This window comes from Carettochelys insculpta, chromosome 29, assembly GCF_033958435.1.
Source record: "Carettochelys insculpta isolate YL-2023 chromosome 29, ASM3395843v1, whole genome shotgun sequence".
NCBI classification, from domain to species: Eukaryota; Metazoa; Chordata; order Testudines; family Carettochelyidae; genus Carettochelys; species Carettochelys insculpta.
Window position 1 is genome coordinate 14881425 of NC_134165.1, and position 17884 is coordinate 14899308.

Below are 17884 nucleotides of genomic sequence, written 5' to 3' on the forward strand. Positions count from 1 at the left end.
GAACAACTCACCACACATGGTTGAGTTTTGCTTTGGCCAGTTCGAAGGCCCAGGGCTGCAAGGGGCCATTTCGTTCTGGGTGCCTCATTTTTCTTGCTGTTGAAGTGGGGTGGGGGGGCTGGGGGGGCAGCCCTGCCTTCCTCGCCTGGACGTCTCCTGACCACCCCACGAGGCGCAGGATCCAGGGTCCCCGGGGCAGGGAGGAGCTGAACCAGGGGGGTAAGAGGGGCAGTAACCAGCCCACGCCCAGCCTGAGCGCTGCACCCCTTACCAGTGTCTCCTCCCCCGCCCCCCCCGGCGGCCTCTCACCAGCACACGGTAGGTACCTGCTGCTCCCCACGCTCTGCTCTGTGCCCGGCCCGAGGCCCCAGCCGTCAGCAGCCGCCGAGTGGCACGGCAGCGCCATGCAGGCCGGGGCACACCACGGATTCCGGGCGTGGGTGAGGGGACAATGGGCATAGTCAGTGCGGGCAGGGAGAGGGCCAGGGCACGGCAGGGAATGAGCTCAGAGATGGCGCGGGTGGGGAGCTGCACAACACACTCCCAGGAGGCGCCAGCCATGGCGCCGTTGGCAACGGTCACACGTCACCCCCCCCCACCCCCAGTGGGACTGGAACCAGCTCAGCAGCCTGGCAGAGCTGTGGGGGAAGATCTGTGCCCCAGTCAGTCCTTGGCACATAGTGTGTGTGGGGGGGGGGCAGAGGGGGCTGGAAACACCCCCTGGAAGCTGCGGGGTGGGGGGGGCAGGTAGGGCCCATCTTTGTGTTTGGTGTTTGTACAGCTCCCAGCACAGGCTGGAGAGGGGAGCCTCACGGCAACTGTAATATACCTAATAATGAGAACAGGGGATCCCAGAGCAGCGCCTGGTCTGTGGCTGCTCTCTGCTGCCACCAATCAGTGCCGTACAGCACCATGCACAGCAGGCACGGCGTGTTCCCATCACGAACCACACAACTGGGTTCGCCTGGTTTCTTTTTCTGGGACCATTCGCTGAGCACCTCCATGGAAGCCACAGGAAGCCCTGAGCCATGCAGCCCCCCCCCAGGCCTGCTGCCTCTGCTGCAGGGAGCGAGGGCCCTGGAAACACTCTGGCTGGCATGTGCCCAGCCCCATCACATGAGTGTCTTTGGGCCCTGCTGAGACCCGGGGTCCAGCACATGCTGGCGGTGTGCAATGGGCACTGTGCCATGCTGCTTCATGCCAGGGCACGAGGGCGGACAGAGACGCCCCCCCAGCCCTTTGCTGTATCTTGTTCCCGTCTCCTTCAGCCAGGGCCCGGCTGAGCAGTCCCCAGGCACCTCTGAGTGGCTGTCTTGTGCTCCTGACCCTCCGGCAGGCAGGGCTGGTCAGACAGTGCCCCAAACCCACTCACAAAACACCCAGCCTCATGTGGCAGGTGCAGTGGGAAAGCCCAGGGACTAGAGGGACCCAGCAAGGCCTGAGCCTGCACCGCTCCCAGCCTGCAGCCTCCCCCCTTGTGGTCACTTCAGGGAATTCCTCTCTGGGCCTGGTGCTAAGGACACAGGCCACCAGCACTTCCAGGCCAGGCTGGGTCAGGGTAAAGGCCCCTGCAGCCCAGGTCCTGTCTGCCCACCATGGCCTAGGCCAGCGTCCCAGAGAGGTGCACTGAGTAGGGAACCATTGTCCCCCATCCCCAGCTTCTGGCTAACAGGCTGGGACCCCAGCCCAGCTAACAGCCATGGATGGACCTAACCACCATGAATTTATCTGGCCCTTCTCTGAACCATTACAGCCCTGCTTTTCCCCACCTCCCCAGCTGAGTTCCACAGACCAACCCTGCACTGGGTGAACAAAAACGTCCCCCGGTTAGTTTTAAACCTGCTGCCTATTAATGCCATTTGGTGACCACCCTCCCCCCCCTTCTTACGTTCTGAGAACAGGCAGGCGACTTTACTTTCTCCACACCCCTCACGAATGTGTAGACAGAACCTCCGTCACACCCCACCCAGGCTCCTCTTCCAAGCTGAAAACTTCTTTTTAATCTCTCTCCAGGCAGCAGCCAGTCCAAACCCCTCACCATTTTTGTTGCCTTTCTCTGAACCCACACCAAGATCTCTCTTCTGAGCCAGTGACCACATATGTACGCAGGGTTCAAGAGGTGGGCATATTAGGGATTTCTATCGAGGCAGTAAGAGAGCCTCTGCCTTATTCTCTATCCCCTTTTTAACTATTCCTCACGTTCTGTTTGCTCTTTTAACTGCCCCTGTGCACCGAGTGGATGTTTTCAGAGAACTTTCCACAGTAACTCCAAGATCTCTCCCGTAGTTATAGCTGATTTAGTCCCCATCATCACGTATGCAGAGTTAGGATTGTTTCTCCAATGTGCGTTACTTTACATTTATCAGCGTGACATTTCATCTGCCAGCTTGGTGCCCAATCGCTCAGTTCTGGGACATCTTCTCAAAGCTCTTCCCAGTCTGCTTTGTTCTGATCTCGAGCAGCGTCAGCTCATCAGCCCTTTGCCCCCTCACTGTTTACCCCCTTCTCCAGATCATTTAGAAGTAGGGTGAATGGGACTGGTCCCACCACAGACCCTGGGGGGGACACCACCAGTCACCTCTTTCCAAATTTATTCCCCATTTCCTCTTTTAACCAGTTTCCAAGCCCTGGGAGAACTGTTTAGCATTTGTATAGAAGCACTTTAACGATTTGTCACTATTTATCACTGTCATTTCCTGATGTATCAGACCAATTAATCTCAACTGATCTTACCTTTCCGGGATCATCTTCCATACTCTCCTCACTAGAGCAGAGAATCTATTCCTAGACCCTCCCCCTCTGCCTGGTCAACACCCTCCTCCGCTCCCATCAGTTTTTCCTCCAGCCCTTAGTCTGAAAACTGCACTGACCTTTTGAATGCGCAGGGCACTTCACCTCCCCAAAACCTGCAGCTTCTTGCTGGGCCCCCAGCACAGAGGAATTCTGCCAGCCAGTGGGGAACATAAGCTGTATCTTCACCCACCAGGTTGGTGTGAAGGGAGCCCCCATCACCCAGCTGACCTTGGGCCCACAAGTCTGTAGGTTTCTGTCCTGCCTGAGTCCTGGCCAGGCTCATTCCTCGGCCACTGGCCACACCAGGCACCACTGAAGCCTGGACCTCTTCTGCTTACAGCTAGTGGAGGCCAGGCCCAGACCCTGCACTTCAGGGCCTGAGCTAGAGCTGCCTTGGTCCACAAACCAGATCAGCACAATAGCACCCATTAGCCTAGTGCCACGTCAGGGCCCTGCCCGGCTCCTGGGGAGCCACCAGTGCTGCTGGATGACACATTAACTGGGTAAGCCCCTGCCCCCAGCATGGACTACCCAGAGCCTGCTGGCTGCCCCGGGACAGCCTCTCGGCATCCAGCTTGCCAGCAGAAGGGCCTGGACAGCAGCTTTGCTCCACGGCTGAGCTTTGGAGCTGGGATCTACCTGCCCGGCCAGTCCTGCCCCTGCTGCCCAGCAGAGGGAGCCCCGATGCCTGCCCCACTCACTCACCCTAGGTCACTGCCCCACCCCACACTCCCAGCCCACAGAATGCTCCACCGCCCCTCCCCCAACAGACTCACATGCAGACTAAATGTAAAGCCATTTATTGAGGCGAGGTCTCCAGCTGCACATTCCCAGCAGGCTCTGCTTACATGGGCTTGGGGGGCGGTCTGGGGGCAGCGCCCTAGAGGGAGAGAGGAGATTGTTAGGGCACTGCCAGCCAAGAGCCCCATGACCCGGCCTCTCGGCCTGGAACACAAGAACAGCCAGAGGTGGTCAGAGCAGAGCTGCATCTAGTCCTGTGTCCTGTCTGCTGATGGTGGCCGAAGCCAGGTGCCCCTGCAGCAGCCCAGGGAATCAGCACGTCATCCCTCGCCTGTCACCCAGAGAGACAAGGACACCAGCCCTGACCAGCCTGGCTGACAACCACAGACGGGCCCAGCTCCTCACCCTTATCGAGCTCTCTTTAAAACTCTGTTGCAGTCTTGGCTGTCCCCACACCTTCTGCCAAGGAGTGCCCACGGCCAACCATGCACTGTGGAAGCAGCATCTCCTTCTGTCGAAAACCTGCTACCTCGTGATTTGTGTTATGAGAACAAAAACTTTTCCCAATTCACTTTCTCCACTCCCATCACGACTGACTTCCTGAACTTCTTCCCCGTGCAAAGAACTCCTGAGCAGACTTCTACAGCTGCACACAGTATCCAAACTGCGGGTGCACTGCAGAGCTACACAGCGGCATTAAGATATTGTCTTATTTGCTACCTTTTAAAATCATTCCTAACGTTGCTTGCTTCTGACCGCTGCTGCACACGCAGCAGATGTTCAGAGAACTATCCACAGTGATCCAAGACTCTCCCGTGGTTATAGGCGATTTAGTCCCCATCACTGTGTACGGAGGTGGGATTATTTTCCCATGTGCGTCACTTTACATTTATCAACGTTACAATTAATTTCCCAGCTAGTTGCCCAATCGCTCAGTTCTGTGAGATCTTTTCAAAGCTCCTCTCGGTTTGCTTTGTTCTGAACTATCAGCAAAATTTGCCACCTCACTGTTTACCCCCTTCTGCAGATCATTATAAGTAGGCTGAACAGGACTGGTCCCAGTATGCACCCTTGCGGGACACCACTGGTTACCACTGCCCATTCCGAAACTGGACAATAAATTCCCACTCTTTGTTTCCTGTCTTTTAACCAGTTATCAGCCCACGAGAGGCCCTTCCCTCTTATCCCATGACAGCTGAAGAGCCTTTGGTGAGGGGATTTCTCAAAAGCTTTCTGGAAATCCAAGGTACTCTCCACAGGCTCTCTGTCCACATGCTTACTGAGCCCTCAAAGAGCTCTTGCAGATTAATCAGGTGAGAAACCACGTGGATCCCCCCTGCCCCACAAATGTTCTCTAGTGTCTGACAGTTCTGGAGCCAATGAGCTCAGAGGAGCTGCAGGCCTGGATCTGACCCAAGGTCCAGCTGGCGTTCCAGGGAAGGTGCAATGATCACTGTCTTCGGTTCACCTCCTCTGGGTCACCTGGTATTGGCTACTGTTGGCAGACAGGATACTGGGCTAGATGGACCTTTGGTCTGACCCAGTATGGCCGTTCTTGTGTTTTCACAGGTCAGAGAGAGGGTTTAACATCCCCACCAAGACCAAGTCCCTGTGATAAGGGCCTGTTACCTACAGAGACCAGCCCCTTTAGTCCCAACTACTGGGCGGCCTGCTCCAGAGTAGGTCCCCGTCCCACCCACCCTCTCTCGTGGATGGGGCTGCTTGGAAGAGACCATTCTGTGGAGGAACTGGCCTCGCATGGAAGCAATCCCAGCATGCTGGGCACAGACCAGCAGGGCTGGAAAGACGGCCAGGGGCATGGAGGGAGAGTGAGGGGTTCTGGTGGGGGAAGCAAGTGGGGAGAAGAGACACGAGACTCGTTGGCAGGGAGGAGCTTGCGGGCGGTTGTCGGGGCCCCTGAGTTGGGGGCAGGCCGTGGGTATCGAGGGGTTTCTGCAGCAATACCTACAGCAGGCCTAAACCTGGGCGGGGGGGTACGGTCCTTCCGGGCCTCCCGGGAACGGTTCCTCACCACCTTGCTGTGGATGGCACAGCTGACGCAGTAGTGCAGCTTCACATACAGCTTGGGCAGCACATACGCTGGAGAGAGACAGGAGAGGTATAAAATGGGAGCCCACAGAGGGGCTGGTCACTGTCGCCCAGGCCCGAGCGCTTAACCATAAGCTACCTCCAGGGTGGCAGAGCACCAGGCGCTGAGCCAAAAATTACACACAGTACAGCCACACTCAGAGCAGGGGTGGAGCATGGCAGGATGGGCTGTGTCACTAAGGTGGGTTCACCTCTGCAGTCACGGTAACACCTTCCCACTGCATGGACCCGGGCCAGTCCCGCAGCACAAACTGCTCACATTGATGCTGCTTCTCAGCAGCTGTTTTTTGGCAGGAACGTTGGACCTGCCGAGGGCTCCTGGTCTCAGGCTGCTCACTGCCAGGGGACTAGAAGCACCACCTGAAACCCTGGCACTGTTTTGCTACAGCATGGCCTACTGGTTAGAGCAAGCAGCCAGGACACCTGGGCTCTACAGCCAGCTTCGCTGTCCACTTTCTCGTGGCCTTTCACAAAGAAGCTGGGCTCAGTCTCTGCTCCCTCCCCCGCACGAGGAGGGCATGTCGCCCAGCCTCGCACAAAGCGCAGAACCTCACTAACATGCAGAGCCCCTGACTGGCCCACTAGCATCCTGGCAGCTCTACAGGCAGCAGCGGCACACAACCGGCCCGGTTCCGGGAGATACGCCCAAGTCTGGTGGGCGGCACATCACACAAGTTAGGTGCCTCTTCAGGGCCGTGTGATGCTGGACTGACGTAAGAGGTGCAAGCACCCTGCACCAGCTATTCACCCCAAGCGCCCTGGGGGGCAGGGTGCTGCTACTGCCCCCATTGTACAGACAGGCAAACAGAGGGCGTGGGGCACAGGGCGCCCTGGCACCCTAAGCAGGAGGCGGCCTTTCCCCAGCTGGCGCAGGGCGACGCCAGGACACGGCCCCGCCGGGCAGCGCCCCCCGGCTCACAGTCGAAGACGCTGGCTTCGGAGATGTCGCGCACGGCGGCCGCCTCCACGATGTTGCGGATGACGAACTTCTTGATGGCCTTGTCCTTGGGCACGCAGCGGGCGCAGTTGGTGCAGCGGATGGGCTGCACGTGGCCCCGGCCCTTCTTGGCGCGCCCGTTGTTCCGCCGCTTCTTGGTCTGCCGGGAGGGAGGGAGGTGGGGGGGGCGCTCACGGGGGGGGCCACCAGACCCCCTCCCCGCCCTGGGAGAGCATCACCCCCGCCCCTCGCCCAGGAGACCCCCGCCCTAGGGGAGCCCCGCCCCACCCCACCCCCCGGGGTACTGCCCCCGCCCCCAGCTCGGGGTGGGAGGGGGCGCAGCCGCAGCGGGGGCTTTCGCCGGTACGCCCGGTACGGTACCGCCCCGCCCGCCTGGGCCCCGCGCGCCGCCGCTCACCATCTTGGAACAGAAGAGGCGAAAGAGGATCCGGCGTCGCCTCCTGCCCTTATATAGTCCCCAGCCCTCCCCGGAAGTGCCTCCGCCAGGCCCGCGGGAGCGCCCAGCGGCTCCGACCCCGCCGAGACCACGTCCCCCCTCCCCTCGCGCCTCTCCCCGCGCGGCGCTCAGGCCCCGAGACGGGCGGATGCTGGGTCTGTGGAACTCGGCGGAGGGACTACTTTTTCAGGCGGTGCGGAGGGATCGTACTTGGTCTCAGCAGTCACTACCAGAATGCAGCGCGGTAGCGGTCAGAGCCGGGCCGCACGCAGGCGCGTGGGACGGTGCATGCTGGGAACTGTAGTCCTCCTGGCCCAGCGGGCCCCGCTGCGTGCTGGGGCATGTAGTCCGCAGGGACCACATGGCCCGCAGGAGTAAGCTGGGCAGCATGACGCGCTGAGTGGGGACCCAGGAGTCTGGCTGCCCCCCCACACACACTTGCTCTGCCCACTAGACACCACTCCCCTCCCACAGCCAGAGGGGAGACCCCCGGAGTCCGGGCTCCCTTGCGGCCTTCTGCTCTAACCACTAGTCCCTGCTCCCCTCCCAGAGCCAGGGGGAGACGCCAGGCATCCTGGCTCCTACTCTATTCCTGCACCCGCCGCCCCACTCTCCCTTTGCCCCACTGAGCTCCTGCAAACAGACCCCAGCATCCTGGCTGCCAGCGCTCCCGTCCCCCCTCCCCTGCCCACTCTTCCTACTCCAATACAACGTTACAGTGAACAAACAAAACTCTAAGTTCCTGCCTCAGCGTGAACAGGTCCCCAGGTTATTGCAACTCCAAAATCCAGCAGAAAACACCCCAGCCCCCACCTTCAGAGAGGGCCCCAGCCCAAAACCTGGGCCCCTGGGAAGCAGAGGCACAGCCCGGGGCTTGGTGGCACCTGTGCCAGATACACCCACAGTAAAACCTCCAGGGGCTGCCTTGGGCTGTGGTACAGCACCTGCAGAGGAGGCGGCTCTGTGACATTCAGAGGCTAAAACCCCCCCGAGCCCTTTGTGGGTATCAGGCCCTCTCTGCCAGGCAAAACAAAGAACGGTTCAGTGCTGAGCACTGCCTCTGAGCGTCACAGTGAAAAAGCCCCCTCTGCGGTATGGTCTCCCTCCCCGACTCCTGCTCAGAAAGGTCAGATCCTAATCTGCTCAGGCTGGCACTCCAACTTCTTCCCCTCCGGCAGCCAACTCCCCTGTCCCCTGCCTCGGCCCAGCGCCTCAAAGCTCCCTCTCTGAAGGCCTCAAACCTGCCAGGGGCAAGGCGCTTCTGGGCTCACCGTCCAGTAGAGATGCAAGCCTGAAAGGTACCCAGCAGGCACCCTCCAAAACATCCCCCCTCCACACAGCATTTTCCACACGACCGGACGAGGTGCTGCCCCAGCAGCTTTCACACACAGCCACATGCTGGGACCACTGCCCAGAGAGTGGATTGGCGCTGCCTCGCTGCTTCCTCTGAATCAGAAGCCTGGGCTATGCTTAGCAGCCTGCTCTGGGCCTGCCGTTCGACCTCTGATTGTCTGGTCGCAGCAGACTGGACACTGTGCTCCTGGCAGCTACACCACCAGCAGAATTAATGTCCGCCCCAGCTATAGGCATCGTCCGTTGGGGACTGAACATCCTCGCCAGCTGCCACGGAAGTAGCAAGTCCCTTGAATGGTACTGTCCTAACATCACCCCCCTTGTGGGGGCCAGAGCGGGAGGATGGTAGGACAGTGTGGGATGGAGGGCATGCAGGGCAGGAGGTCCAGGGTAGGGGGTGGTGGTGGAGAGCTCAGGGCTGTGAGTGCAGACCCTGCTCTGGCCGGCTGCCAGACCCCTGGGGTAAGAAGAACCACGCCCCAGCGCCAGGCACACCAGGGGCAGTGGGGAACGGCACTTCCAGAGCACACAGCCCCAGGTGCCAGCAGCAGCCCCCAGCCAGACCAGCTCTCTGAGGCACGCATCGGTTTCCTTTCCCCTTGGAGCAAGAGGGGAAGGCCCCTGCCCAGCGAAGCCGCAGAACTGGGAAGGGAACACATCTCTGCCACCACCAGAGCCCCAAGGCCCCAAAGCCTATTCCCTGGGGCTCCCGGCCCAAAGGCCGTGTAGATATTCCCATGGGAGGTGGAAGCGGCTCAGCTGCGCCCTAGGGTCTCCACTGCAGTATTTTAACCCCGAGCCTGAGACAGCCGAGCAGGGCCAGCTGCAGCTGGGCTGCAGGGGCGTTATGGCCTTGTAGACAAGGGCCAGGCCAGCACCTGAACCAGCCACGCTTCGCAGAGACAGAGCCCAGCTGAGAATTGAGAGGAAGTTGCTATTGTTGGGATGGACACCAGGGCACTGAATCACCCGGGTATCAGCCCAGGCTCCAGCTCAAAGCTCAGCACCCTGCCAGAGCGAGAGCTGCCCCCTCTGGCTCTGCTAAGCTGCATGGCAGCACCTCAGACAGACTCCGTGGGGGGCGAGACGGACCTCCGTGAGCCTCCTGAGGTTCCTGTGCCAAAGCCATCTCCCTGCTTTCAGCAGAGCTCAGGGCACCCTGGCCTGGCCTCCAACAGTGCTGCCTTGCAAATGGAGTGGGGCAGGGGTGCAACCCAAACTCCTTGGCTCAGTGATCTGCACAGCTGAGAGCAATAGGGCTCCTGACAAACAGGCCTTGGTTACAGCTAAACTACTGTCGGCAACATGAGCTGAGAGGCTGAAGGGTTGATGGGGCCATGATGAGCAAAGTCCCTTTGCCCTGGAGATGGGCCTGGCGAGATGTGTCGAGGCTCTGGAGCTGCCCCTGCTCCCATAGGAGCAGAGGGATTGGGGTGTGTTGGAAGATGCAGTTACATCTATTCTCCAATAGCCAGAAGCCACAAGGATCAGTGAGCTGCAGAGCACGAGTTAGAGCAGCCCCAAGGCTGCTCTACCTCACACGCTATGCCAGTGAGGACTCCACAGGACCTCACAAGAGTGGGAGCTCAAAAGGGAGTTCAAGGGCTCTCCTCACAGACCCTCTCTGGCCTACTCTAGGAAAGAAGTAACTGAGAATCACCTTTCTTCTGCACGCTGCCGTTCTCAGGTGCACACACGTCAGTTCCTTCCCGCCCCCCCTTAATCGAGCTGTAACAGCCATTGCCCTCCTCTCGCCTCAGCAGCCTAAAATGAAATCGCGAGACAGCTGTGAGCACACCCGAGTGCCACTCGAGGCACACGCACCGATTGTTTGTACCGGCGTCTCCCCCGTGGCAGCGCACTGAGGGAGGCAGGCATCCAGGCGGGGCTGACAATAACCCTGGCACAGTGGAAAAGAAGTGACAAGGGTTCTTTGCCTCTCAACTGGGCAACCATTCTGTGCGCACCCTGGTCTTTCCTCCACCCTCATGCTGGAACCCAGGGCGGGTCCCACGTGGCAGCCAACCAACAGAACCAGAGCTGCTTGATTACTCCCCACCAGCCCCGCCCACTGGGCAGCTTCCTGGAAGATAAAAGTCCTCAGTGGAGCTGGGATAGTTTCCATGGGATGAAATTTTCCTGGAACTACGCAGCTTCGAAGTGGAAACATTTGCAGAGCTGCATCATTCAGGTGGGACGGCGTCTGCTGTCCGGGTGACTCGTCAGTCACTTCCCTGAATGCCTTGATCCCCGGCTGGGCGCGGCAATTCCCAGGTGGGGTGGGGTGATCTGACTCTGTGGGAAGCTTTGGAAAGGTTTTGTCCCAACAGAAAATGAACAAATTGCAACCCCCCAAAAAATCTCACAAAGTGGAAAACTCCAGCCAGCTCCATCCCTTGACATCTCGTCACTAAACCACAGCAAGTCGAGTCTCTGGGCCTAATTATCCGGGGTCCTTCAATTTTTTTCCATCCATGGGCAGAATAAATTTTGTTCTGAACACTGAAATGTGCTGATGTGCACCACCATAGAAACCCATGCTGCCGGCCAGCCCTGGGTGCTCTGCTCATCAGCTGGGTGGCCACCCAAGCACTCAGTGACAGGGAACACTGCTTGTTAGCCCTATTCCAGGGGTGGAGGCGGCTTCCTCCCTGACAGTGGCTGGGCAGGCTAGCTGGCACCGTGTTTGGGAGCAGTTCTCGAGGACAGGGAGCTCCCTGGGCAGACGGTGCTCCAGAAGAGATGAAGTCTGAGCAGGAAGAAAGCTGGGGCATTAAATTATTTATGTTTATTTATAACAGACCTTCAGCCAGTACAGTACAAAACTTACAGTAGTATATCTCCATTACACAAATAGTTACTTACAATATATTACAGATACAAAAAGCTTTTGCGGTAAGAGTTCTGTTGTTGAAAGGCGAGTCTAACCTCACAAAAAAAGGGGGGAACCCAGACAACAGCAAATCCATTAACGATATACAAATGAAAACTCATCAGAAAGGAAGGAGGAGCTGGAGCTGGGGAGGGCTATTGCACATCATCGGTTTTGTTCTTCATACAGCTGATTATTAAAATATATATATATATATTTACACAAACAAAGCGACCTGGAGGTTTACAAAATTCCTACATTGGTTTTAGACTCTTCTGACAGGGAAAAGAAACAAAGATGTGTAAAAAAAACCTTTGTAAGTTTCCAAACTTCCCTTCCCCTTGGAATACTGGGTTGGGTTAGGGACGCGGGGGCGGGACGGGGGAGCAGAGCTTCTTCCTATTTAGTGGACCCTGGCTCCTCATTCACAGTCTAGTGGGGGCACCCGTCAGGTCAGGCTGAGCCAAGTCTCGTACTGGATCGACAGGGCAGTGGTTGTGGTCAGAAAGCAACTACGAAACTGACGCCTTCATTGAGCACCTTGGCTGTGTCTGGGGGACGGAGCAGATCTGATCTGGGCAAAGGGCTTTTTACGCCCTTTAGCCTCAGGGCTGAGTGACCACCTGACCGGTGATTATGGCCAGGCGGGTGCAGCTCCGGTCCCTGGGGGGATTTGAGAGGCTGGAGGCAGGATAAGCCAGCCGGGTTCAGACGCAGCAGGAGACGGCTGGTGGCACAGCAGTGGCCTTTGGGAATCAAAAGGCACATTTTTCTGAAGTGAATCAGAGGGAAATCACAGCAGCACCCGTGTATGTCAGTTTTGCTTGTCTGTTTTTCAGACCACAGACTGCTTTAAAAATCCCCCACCAGCAGCCATCCCAGGCACCAGCTTTCCACCACGGCATTTACCCCGGCTCCTTCCGAACTGAGCTTCTGGCTCTGCTCAGAGAAGACAGCGTCACCAGATGTCTATTTCCTTCTGTCTCTGCCTGCTCAGCTGCGGCCAGGCAGCAAAAGTGCATCATTTCCACGGGAGAGCTGGCAGTCTGGGGTGGCTGGAGAGCTCTCAAAGAGTGCACACCACCAGTCCGCTCTGCTGGTTATTGCTACCTGGGGGCACACCAGCAGCTTCCTGGGCTGCCTGTAGCATCCTGTATCACAGTCCCGCGTAAAGTACCGCAAGCGGGCTAGCTGCTCGGCACACTCACAGCATACCTCACCGGAGATCGCTTGCAACAGCTCTGACTACAGAGAAGTGATTTGACTATCTGGGAAAAGGGTCAATCACCTCCAGCTCGAGCTGGGCTGAGGCCCGGGTCAGTGCTGAGAAAGAACAGGGATTTTCAGAGGTTGGTGTCACATCACGAGGCCTAGAATGGAGCAAAGGAATCCTGCCATATGGATCACCATCGCCTGCTCCCTCCAGTTCCAAACAGGCGGACTTCACACTCCTAAATCTCTAGGTCAGCCACGGACTCGGGCCCCCACCAAGTGGTGCGCCTCCAAGAGCGGGGCAGGTAACCAACAAGCAAACGCTCTGACCCACTTGGTTTCGCAGGTTTGAGGGTTTCAAACACGCCCGAGGAAATGAACGCTCAGTACCCAGAGACAGCCCAGGAGAGCCAGGGACCTTCCAAAATCCCCACCCCAACTGGGGAGGTCCATGCTCAAAACTAGGCCGAAAACTTCCATCTCAGTCTAATTTTGGTCGTGTGCCAGAATGGCTGATGGGCTCAGGCGCTTTCTCCCATCAGCTGCAAGATGGACATCAGATCGGTGGGATTTTTAGGGTCCGTTTTCTCCTGGGCTGCCAGGGCTAGAGGAGTTTGGTGGCCAACAGTATAAAATGCCTTGTGAGCCAGCCATGCACTCCCTGGGCCGCGGCGCTGGCGGGAGACGAGAGAGGATTAAGCGAGTTTGCACCATAACGGTTCTGTACCTAACGTGGAAAGGAGGGAAGAGATTGTCTTCTCGGGAGCTTTCCTACCCTCCTCCCCACGATTTCAGCACCTCGCATCGGCCAGGCCAGGCCCGACTGCCCAAGCTGGTGCAGGCCACCACAGGACTACTGAAAAAACCGGCTCTGCGCTTTCATTTCACATCTGGAGACACAAACACCGTCAACAGAAAAGCAAGAAAAAGAAGAAGAAAAAAAAAGAGCAACGAGCGTCGCGACTTGTGAGGTGGTTTTGTTTTAGTAGAAAAGAACAAGCCTTTGGTTTGATCTCAAAGTAGCAGTTTGCTGGGCTGCTATTGAGTGAGTAGTTTTATGCATCGTGGGCCTTGGTACAAAGTGGGGTTCCTGCCCCTCACCCCCCCACCCAAGCTGTGGTCACAGGAGCGCAGTCAGGCTCTGGGTCCTCCCTGCCTGCAACTCGGCCGTTTCAGATGGGCAGCGTTATAAGCCAGGGCAGGGGGGTGAAGCAGTTCCGTGGCCAATTTAGGTGGGAAGGGGATGGCTGGATGAGCCCCCTCCCCTTTTGTGCACAGTGGCCTGGTATAACACTCACACCCCTTTCCAAGGGCCAGGGCCGCTCGGGTCCCTGCTGCCAGGTGGGGAGTTAACAGGTTGGCTATAAAAATAAAATCGTGGTGGACGCAGCTGCTGGCAATGCGGAGCGGGTGAGAGCCCGGCCATGGGCTGCTGAGGCCCCACTAGCCCATCCCTTTCGCTCTGTGCCCGCAGGGCTCATGAGAATGACTCCAAGCCCCTCCCATGGGGATCAGCTCGTTCTCAGGCTCTGGGGACCTCGGCCTTCTCAGCTGGGGATTTCCACTGCCAGGCATTTCTGCGGCTCAGCCTCTTACTCCAGCAGTGTGAGCCGCAGCAGAACCCCCAGTCCCACATGTCCTGCTGGTGTTGCATGTCCCAGAAGCTAGTGATCACCTTGCCCCCTTTCTTGGGCGTCTGCCTCCAGCCAAGCCCCTCCCCAGGGGCTGGATCACACACGCGCAGCGAGCAGCCCACTCTGCTGGCCCCCAGAACAGAAGCACCCCCCCTTGAATCCATCGCTCTGAAGACACAAGCTGCTCACACACAAGTGCTAGAGAGACAACTTCCACATCTCCCTGCTTGGCCACACAGCCTCACAGCAAGCAGTGGGGCAAAGCTGCCCCCAAACAACCCACCAACCAGCTCTCGTGGGCTCACCCAGCTGATCCACGTCCTCTGTGCGCACTCGAGCCAGGCGCAAGCTAACAGGGAAGCTACAGAATCCGATGGCGAAGAGGGAAACTCCTCAGTCCCCAGCACAGGCCGAGGAGGCGGAGGAGGATTCCGGGGCGGACGTGCTTAGCGAGCACTTCTCCAGCCCTGGGCACCAGCCTCAGCCGTTCCACAAGGGCAGGCCACTAGGTGACCCTGACCCTCCAGGGATCAGGTCAAGGCGGGCAGTGCTCAGCAGACGCTTGGGGGAGCAGCCGTCAGTGACAGGCCCCTAATGCAGCATGGTGCCTCCGCTTCTTTCTGACTCACGCTTCAGAGGCCACTGGAGAGCTGACACCAGGCACGAGCCGAGCTAGTTCCGCCCGCGTTCTCCTTGGCTCCCTGGGAGCAGCGTGGGCCAAACCCGGCCAGGGAGAACAGCGCTGTCACTCTCCTCCTGGCTAAAGGGGGCACAGCTGGATCCAGCTGCTAAAGCTTGGGGTACGTTCACCCAAAGGGCACCCATGGGGCTAGCGATGGATTTCCTGACCAAGGGAGTTCGCTTCACTTTAGCACCTAATCGGAGGTCCTTGCTGCCAGACGTGGCTCAGGACCACCAGCGAAACGAGTCGGGAGGACGGGGCGGTGGCGAGGGGTCAGAGGCGCATGTGCATCATGTCGCTGTGTGCTTGAGGTTTCCACACTCCTCTTGGGCGAGAGAAAAGCGGATCAAGTCTCTGACAAAATTTCAAAGAGCTTTAGGGAGAGAGTCATAAAGAAATGGAAAAAGCTTAATAAATAAGTGAGGAAGGGCCAGGAGGGAAAAGCACAAAGAATGGGAAAAATCCATGAACAAAATTTAAATCACTCTGGTATAAAAAGGCAAATCTTAAGAGCTCCCTTCGGGAGGGTTTTTAAATATTTCGTAGCCAAAGTCAGTGCAAAGGAGTAGAAAAGAAAAACAAGCCCATGGCTGGCGAGGGGCGGAGCTAGAGACGGGGAGGTGGGAGACCCGGGCTGGGGGCAGGGTTGAGTTAGCCTATCTTGTGCTCTCCCCGCACTATATGGGAGGAGAATTCGTACCGATCCTGGCTGTGGTAGCCACAGATGTTGCACTCGAAAGGGTCTCTGAAGCCGTGGCAGCCCATGTGGATGGTGAACATCACGTGGTCGAGGAAGAGGATCCGGCAGTGCTCACATTTGAAGGCTTTCACCTGCTCCCCTTCCTCGTTCACCACGCGCAGGATGTCTTTGGCTGAGCTGGGCGTTGCTCGGGCAGCCGGGGTGCCCTCCTGCAGCTTGGGGTCTTCTTTGGCGTAGGCTGGGCTCTGCCGGCTGTTTGAGCAGTTCCCCACCAGCAGCTGCACGGTCCTCTCTTCGTGGTTGCTCTCAGTGTCTGTGGAATCCTGGCAGCCGTTGCTGGGCGACACGCCCTGCTCGCGCGCCCGGTACACCATCTGTGCCCCCTCGGGAATGTCCTCGTGGCCTTCCCCGGCATCTCGGCTCCCCGGGATGTCCAGCCGGCCCGGGAGGGGCTGGATCTGGGTGTAGACGGAGCTGATCACAGGTGTGATCTCCGAGATGCAGTTTGTGGAAGGGAGGCGGAGGGGGCGCAGGTGATCGGCCCCCACGAAGGACAGCGAGCTGCCATAAGTGGGGTCCAGGGGGTGGTGGGCAGCCACCAGCTCCACGTCCTTCTCGAAGCTGGAGTTCACATCGAAGGGCAGGTCGGAGAGGTTGAATCGCATCTGCTTCTCCCCTGGCGAGGAGCAGCAAGGGATCAGAACGCAGGGACAAGCCACACACTGCCCAGCTCAGCCTGCGCTCCCTTCCCCCTGCACCTCACACCGGCCTCAGCCTCTTCGCCTGCAGCAACTCAGGATCGCTCAGCCGTCTGGACGGGGGCCAAGCCGGAGCCCCAGCACAGGCAGGGGCGCATGTCGAGGGGAGCACGGCTCAGTAAAGCGCGCTCCCCCTCACAGCAGGATCAGGGCCCTGCTGTGAGCACACGCTGACGGCAGCGTCTCAGCACGGCCTGGGGCTGCTGGGGCCACGGGGTTCCCAGTGAAGGGCAGAACACAGGCCCCAGGCTGGCAGGTGGCGTTACTGTCCCTCCTCACAAACACCCGCAGCAGCTTCGAACAGAGCCACGGTTCTCTGCTGCCCCCTTTGAACACCGCCGTGGTTCAGCTCCCCAGAGCTGGCCGCACTCTGGGGGCGATGGGCCCGGCAGGAAGAAAGGGGCTGGGTGCGGTTAGCCATGCCAGCACAGATAGGGCTGCTGCTCAGAGGGGTGGTCATTTCCTCCAGGAAGGGCCAAGGAGCTGCTGCCAGGCCCACCCTCACCTGTCCCTCTGCTCCATCTGGGAAGCCTGGGGGAGCCCCTTACCCACAAATTTCTGAGGCGTGGAGCGTTTCCGCTTGGTGAGGCTGTTGGCCAGCCGGTCGATAAACGCCGGCCGGTCGGCTGAGGGGTGAAGCAGCGAATCCGGCACCATCTCCAGGTCTCGCATCTCATCGCCTGCCAAGACAAGGGAAGGGCCCAGTCACGCCTCTCATTGTAGGCAATGGGCTGTTCTGCCAAAGGAGGAACTCCCCTGGGGAAATGCCCAGGTCCCTCAGTCAGTCAGTGAGCCAGCAGCCCCCCGCCCACTGCTTTGCTTGAGCCGCCCTGGCCTGGGCAGCCCGGGGCCAGCAGTGCTGCAGGGAAGGGCTCTGCTGGAGTGTGAAGCATCCTGGGCTCCAGACGGGCTTTGCAGCAGGAGAGGTGGCTGGCAAGGGTGCTTCTCCCACCCCTCCTTGGTGGCTGTGATCGCTCCATTCAAGCGCTGGGCCCTCGCCTGGGACTGGCCCGACACGTGGCTCCCCCAGCCTGCAGGGAGACCCACCCACCAGCAGCGCTTTCTGGGCAAAACACCAGGGACTCGGCTCCGTGGCCAGTGCTTGGGGAGGGAGGGGCCCGTGGTGTTTCTTAGCTCACCTCCCCTGCGGAGCTCTGCGGCGTGCCTGCTGCCACGCTGGCTCCGGACTCCCCCTTGGGGCGAGGTGGAACTTGCATTGCAAGGGGGGCAGTGGAGCCCTTCCCCTCCTGGGGCCGTCAGGTGCCAGGCAGGTCTCTGGCAGCCGAGACATGGGACGGGAAATTGGAACGGCAAAGAGGCTGGTAGAATTAGCTAACATCCAGCACAGGTCCCAGGCGCACTCTGACTGCCCGGCAGCCGGGGTCGGCTTTGCTAGTGGGCCGGGACGTGGTGATCTTTACGGGGATGTTTGTCTGTGACCCCAGGGGCGGCTGCTGAAACCAGGCAGCTCGTCTGAGCAGAGCACAAGTTTCGCTTCCACAGAACTGACAGGCGCACGCTGCATGCGAGACACACGCCCACCTTGCCAGCAGCTGGGCAGGATGGAGGCGCAGGTTCCCAGGCGGTCGATCGCTCCCGGCCACGGACGGGCTCAGTTGGGAGCAAGATTCTGCCC

The 17884-nt window shown here is 59.0% G+C and overlaps 2 protein-coding genes across 3 annotated transcripts in view; both read right to left on the reverse strand.

Annotated features, from left to right (window-relative positions):
* Nucleotides 1-3577: 3577 nt before the first annotated feature.
* On the reverse strand, nucleotides 3578-7427 carry RPS26 (ribosomal protein S26). Its single transcript, XM_074980415.1, has 4 exons — nucleotides 7306-7427; nucleotides 6563-6804; nucleotides 5504-5634; nucleotides 3578-3673 (listed from the first exon to the last, which is right to left on the reverse strand). Exons 1-4 carry the CDS (start codon nucleotides 7425-7427, stop codon nucleotides 3638-3640), a joined length of 531 nt encoding a protein of 176 aa, XP_074836516.1. The 3' UTR covers nucleotides 3578-3637.
* Nucleotides 7428-11160: 3733 nt separating this feature from the next.
* IKZF4 (IKAROS family zinc finger 4) overlaps nucleotides 11161-17884 on the reverse strand; it is a 45624-nt gene continuing 38900 nt past the window's right edge. For both annotated transcript variants that reach the window (XM_074980114.1, XM_074980115.1), the window contains 2 exons: nucleotides 16797-16928; nucleotides 11161-16166 (listed from right to left, as the gene is read on the reverse strand). In XM_074980114.1, coding sequence (XP_074836215.1) covers nucleotides 15442-16166; nucleotides 16797-16928 — 857 coding nt within the window. In that variant the 3' untranslated portion in view covers nucleotides 11161-15441. The remainder of the gene's footprint in view (nucleotides 16167-16796; nucleotides 16929-17884) is intronic.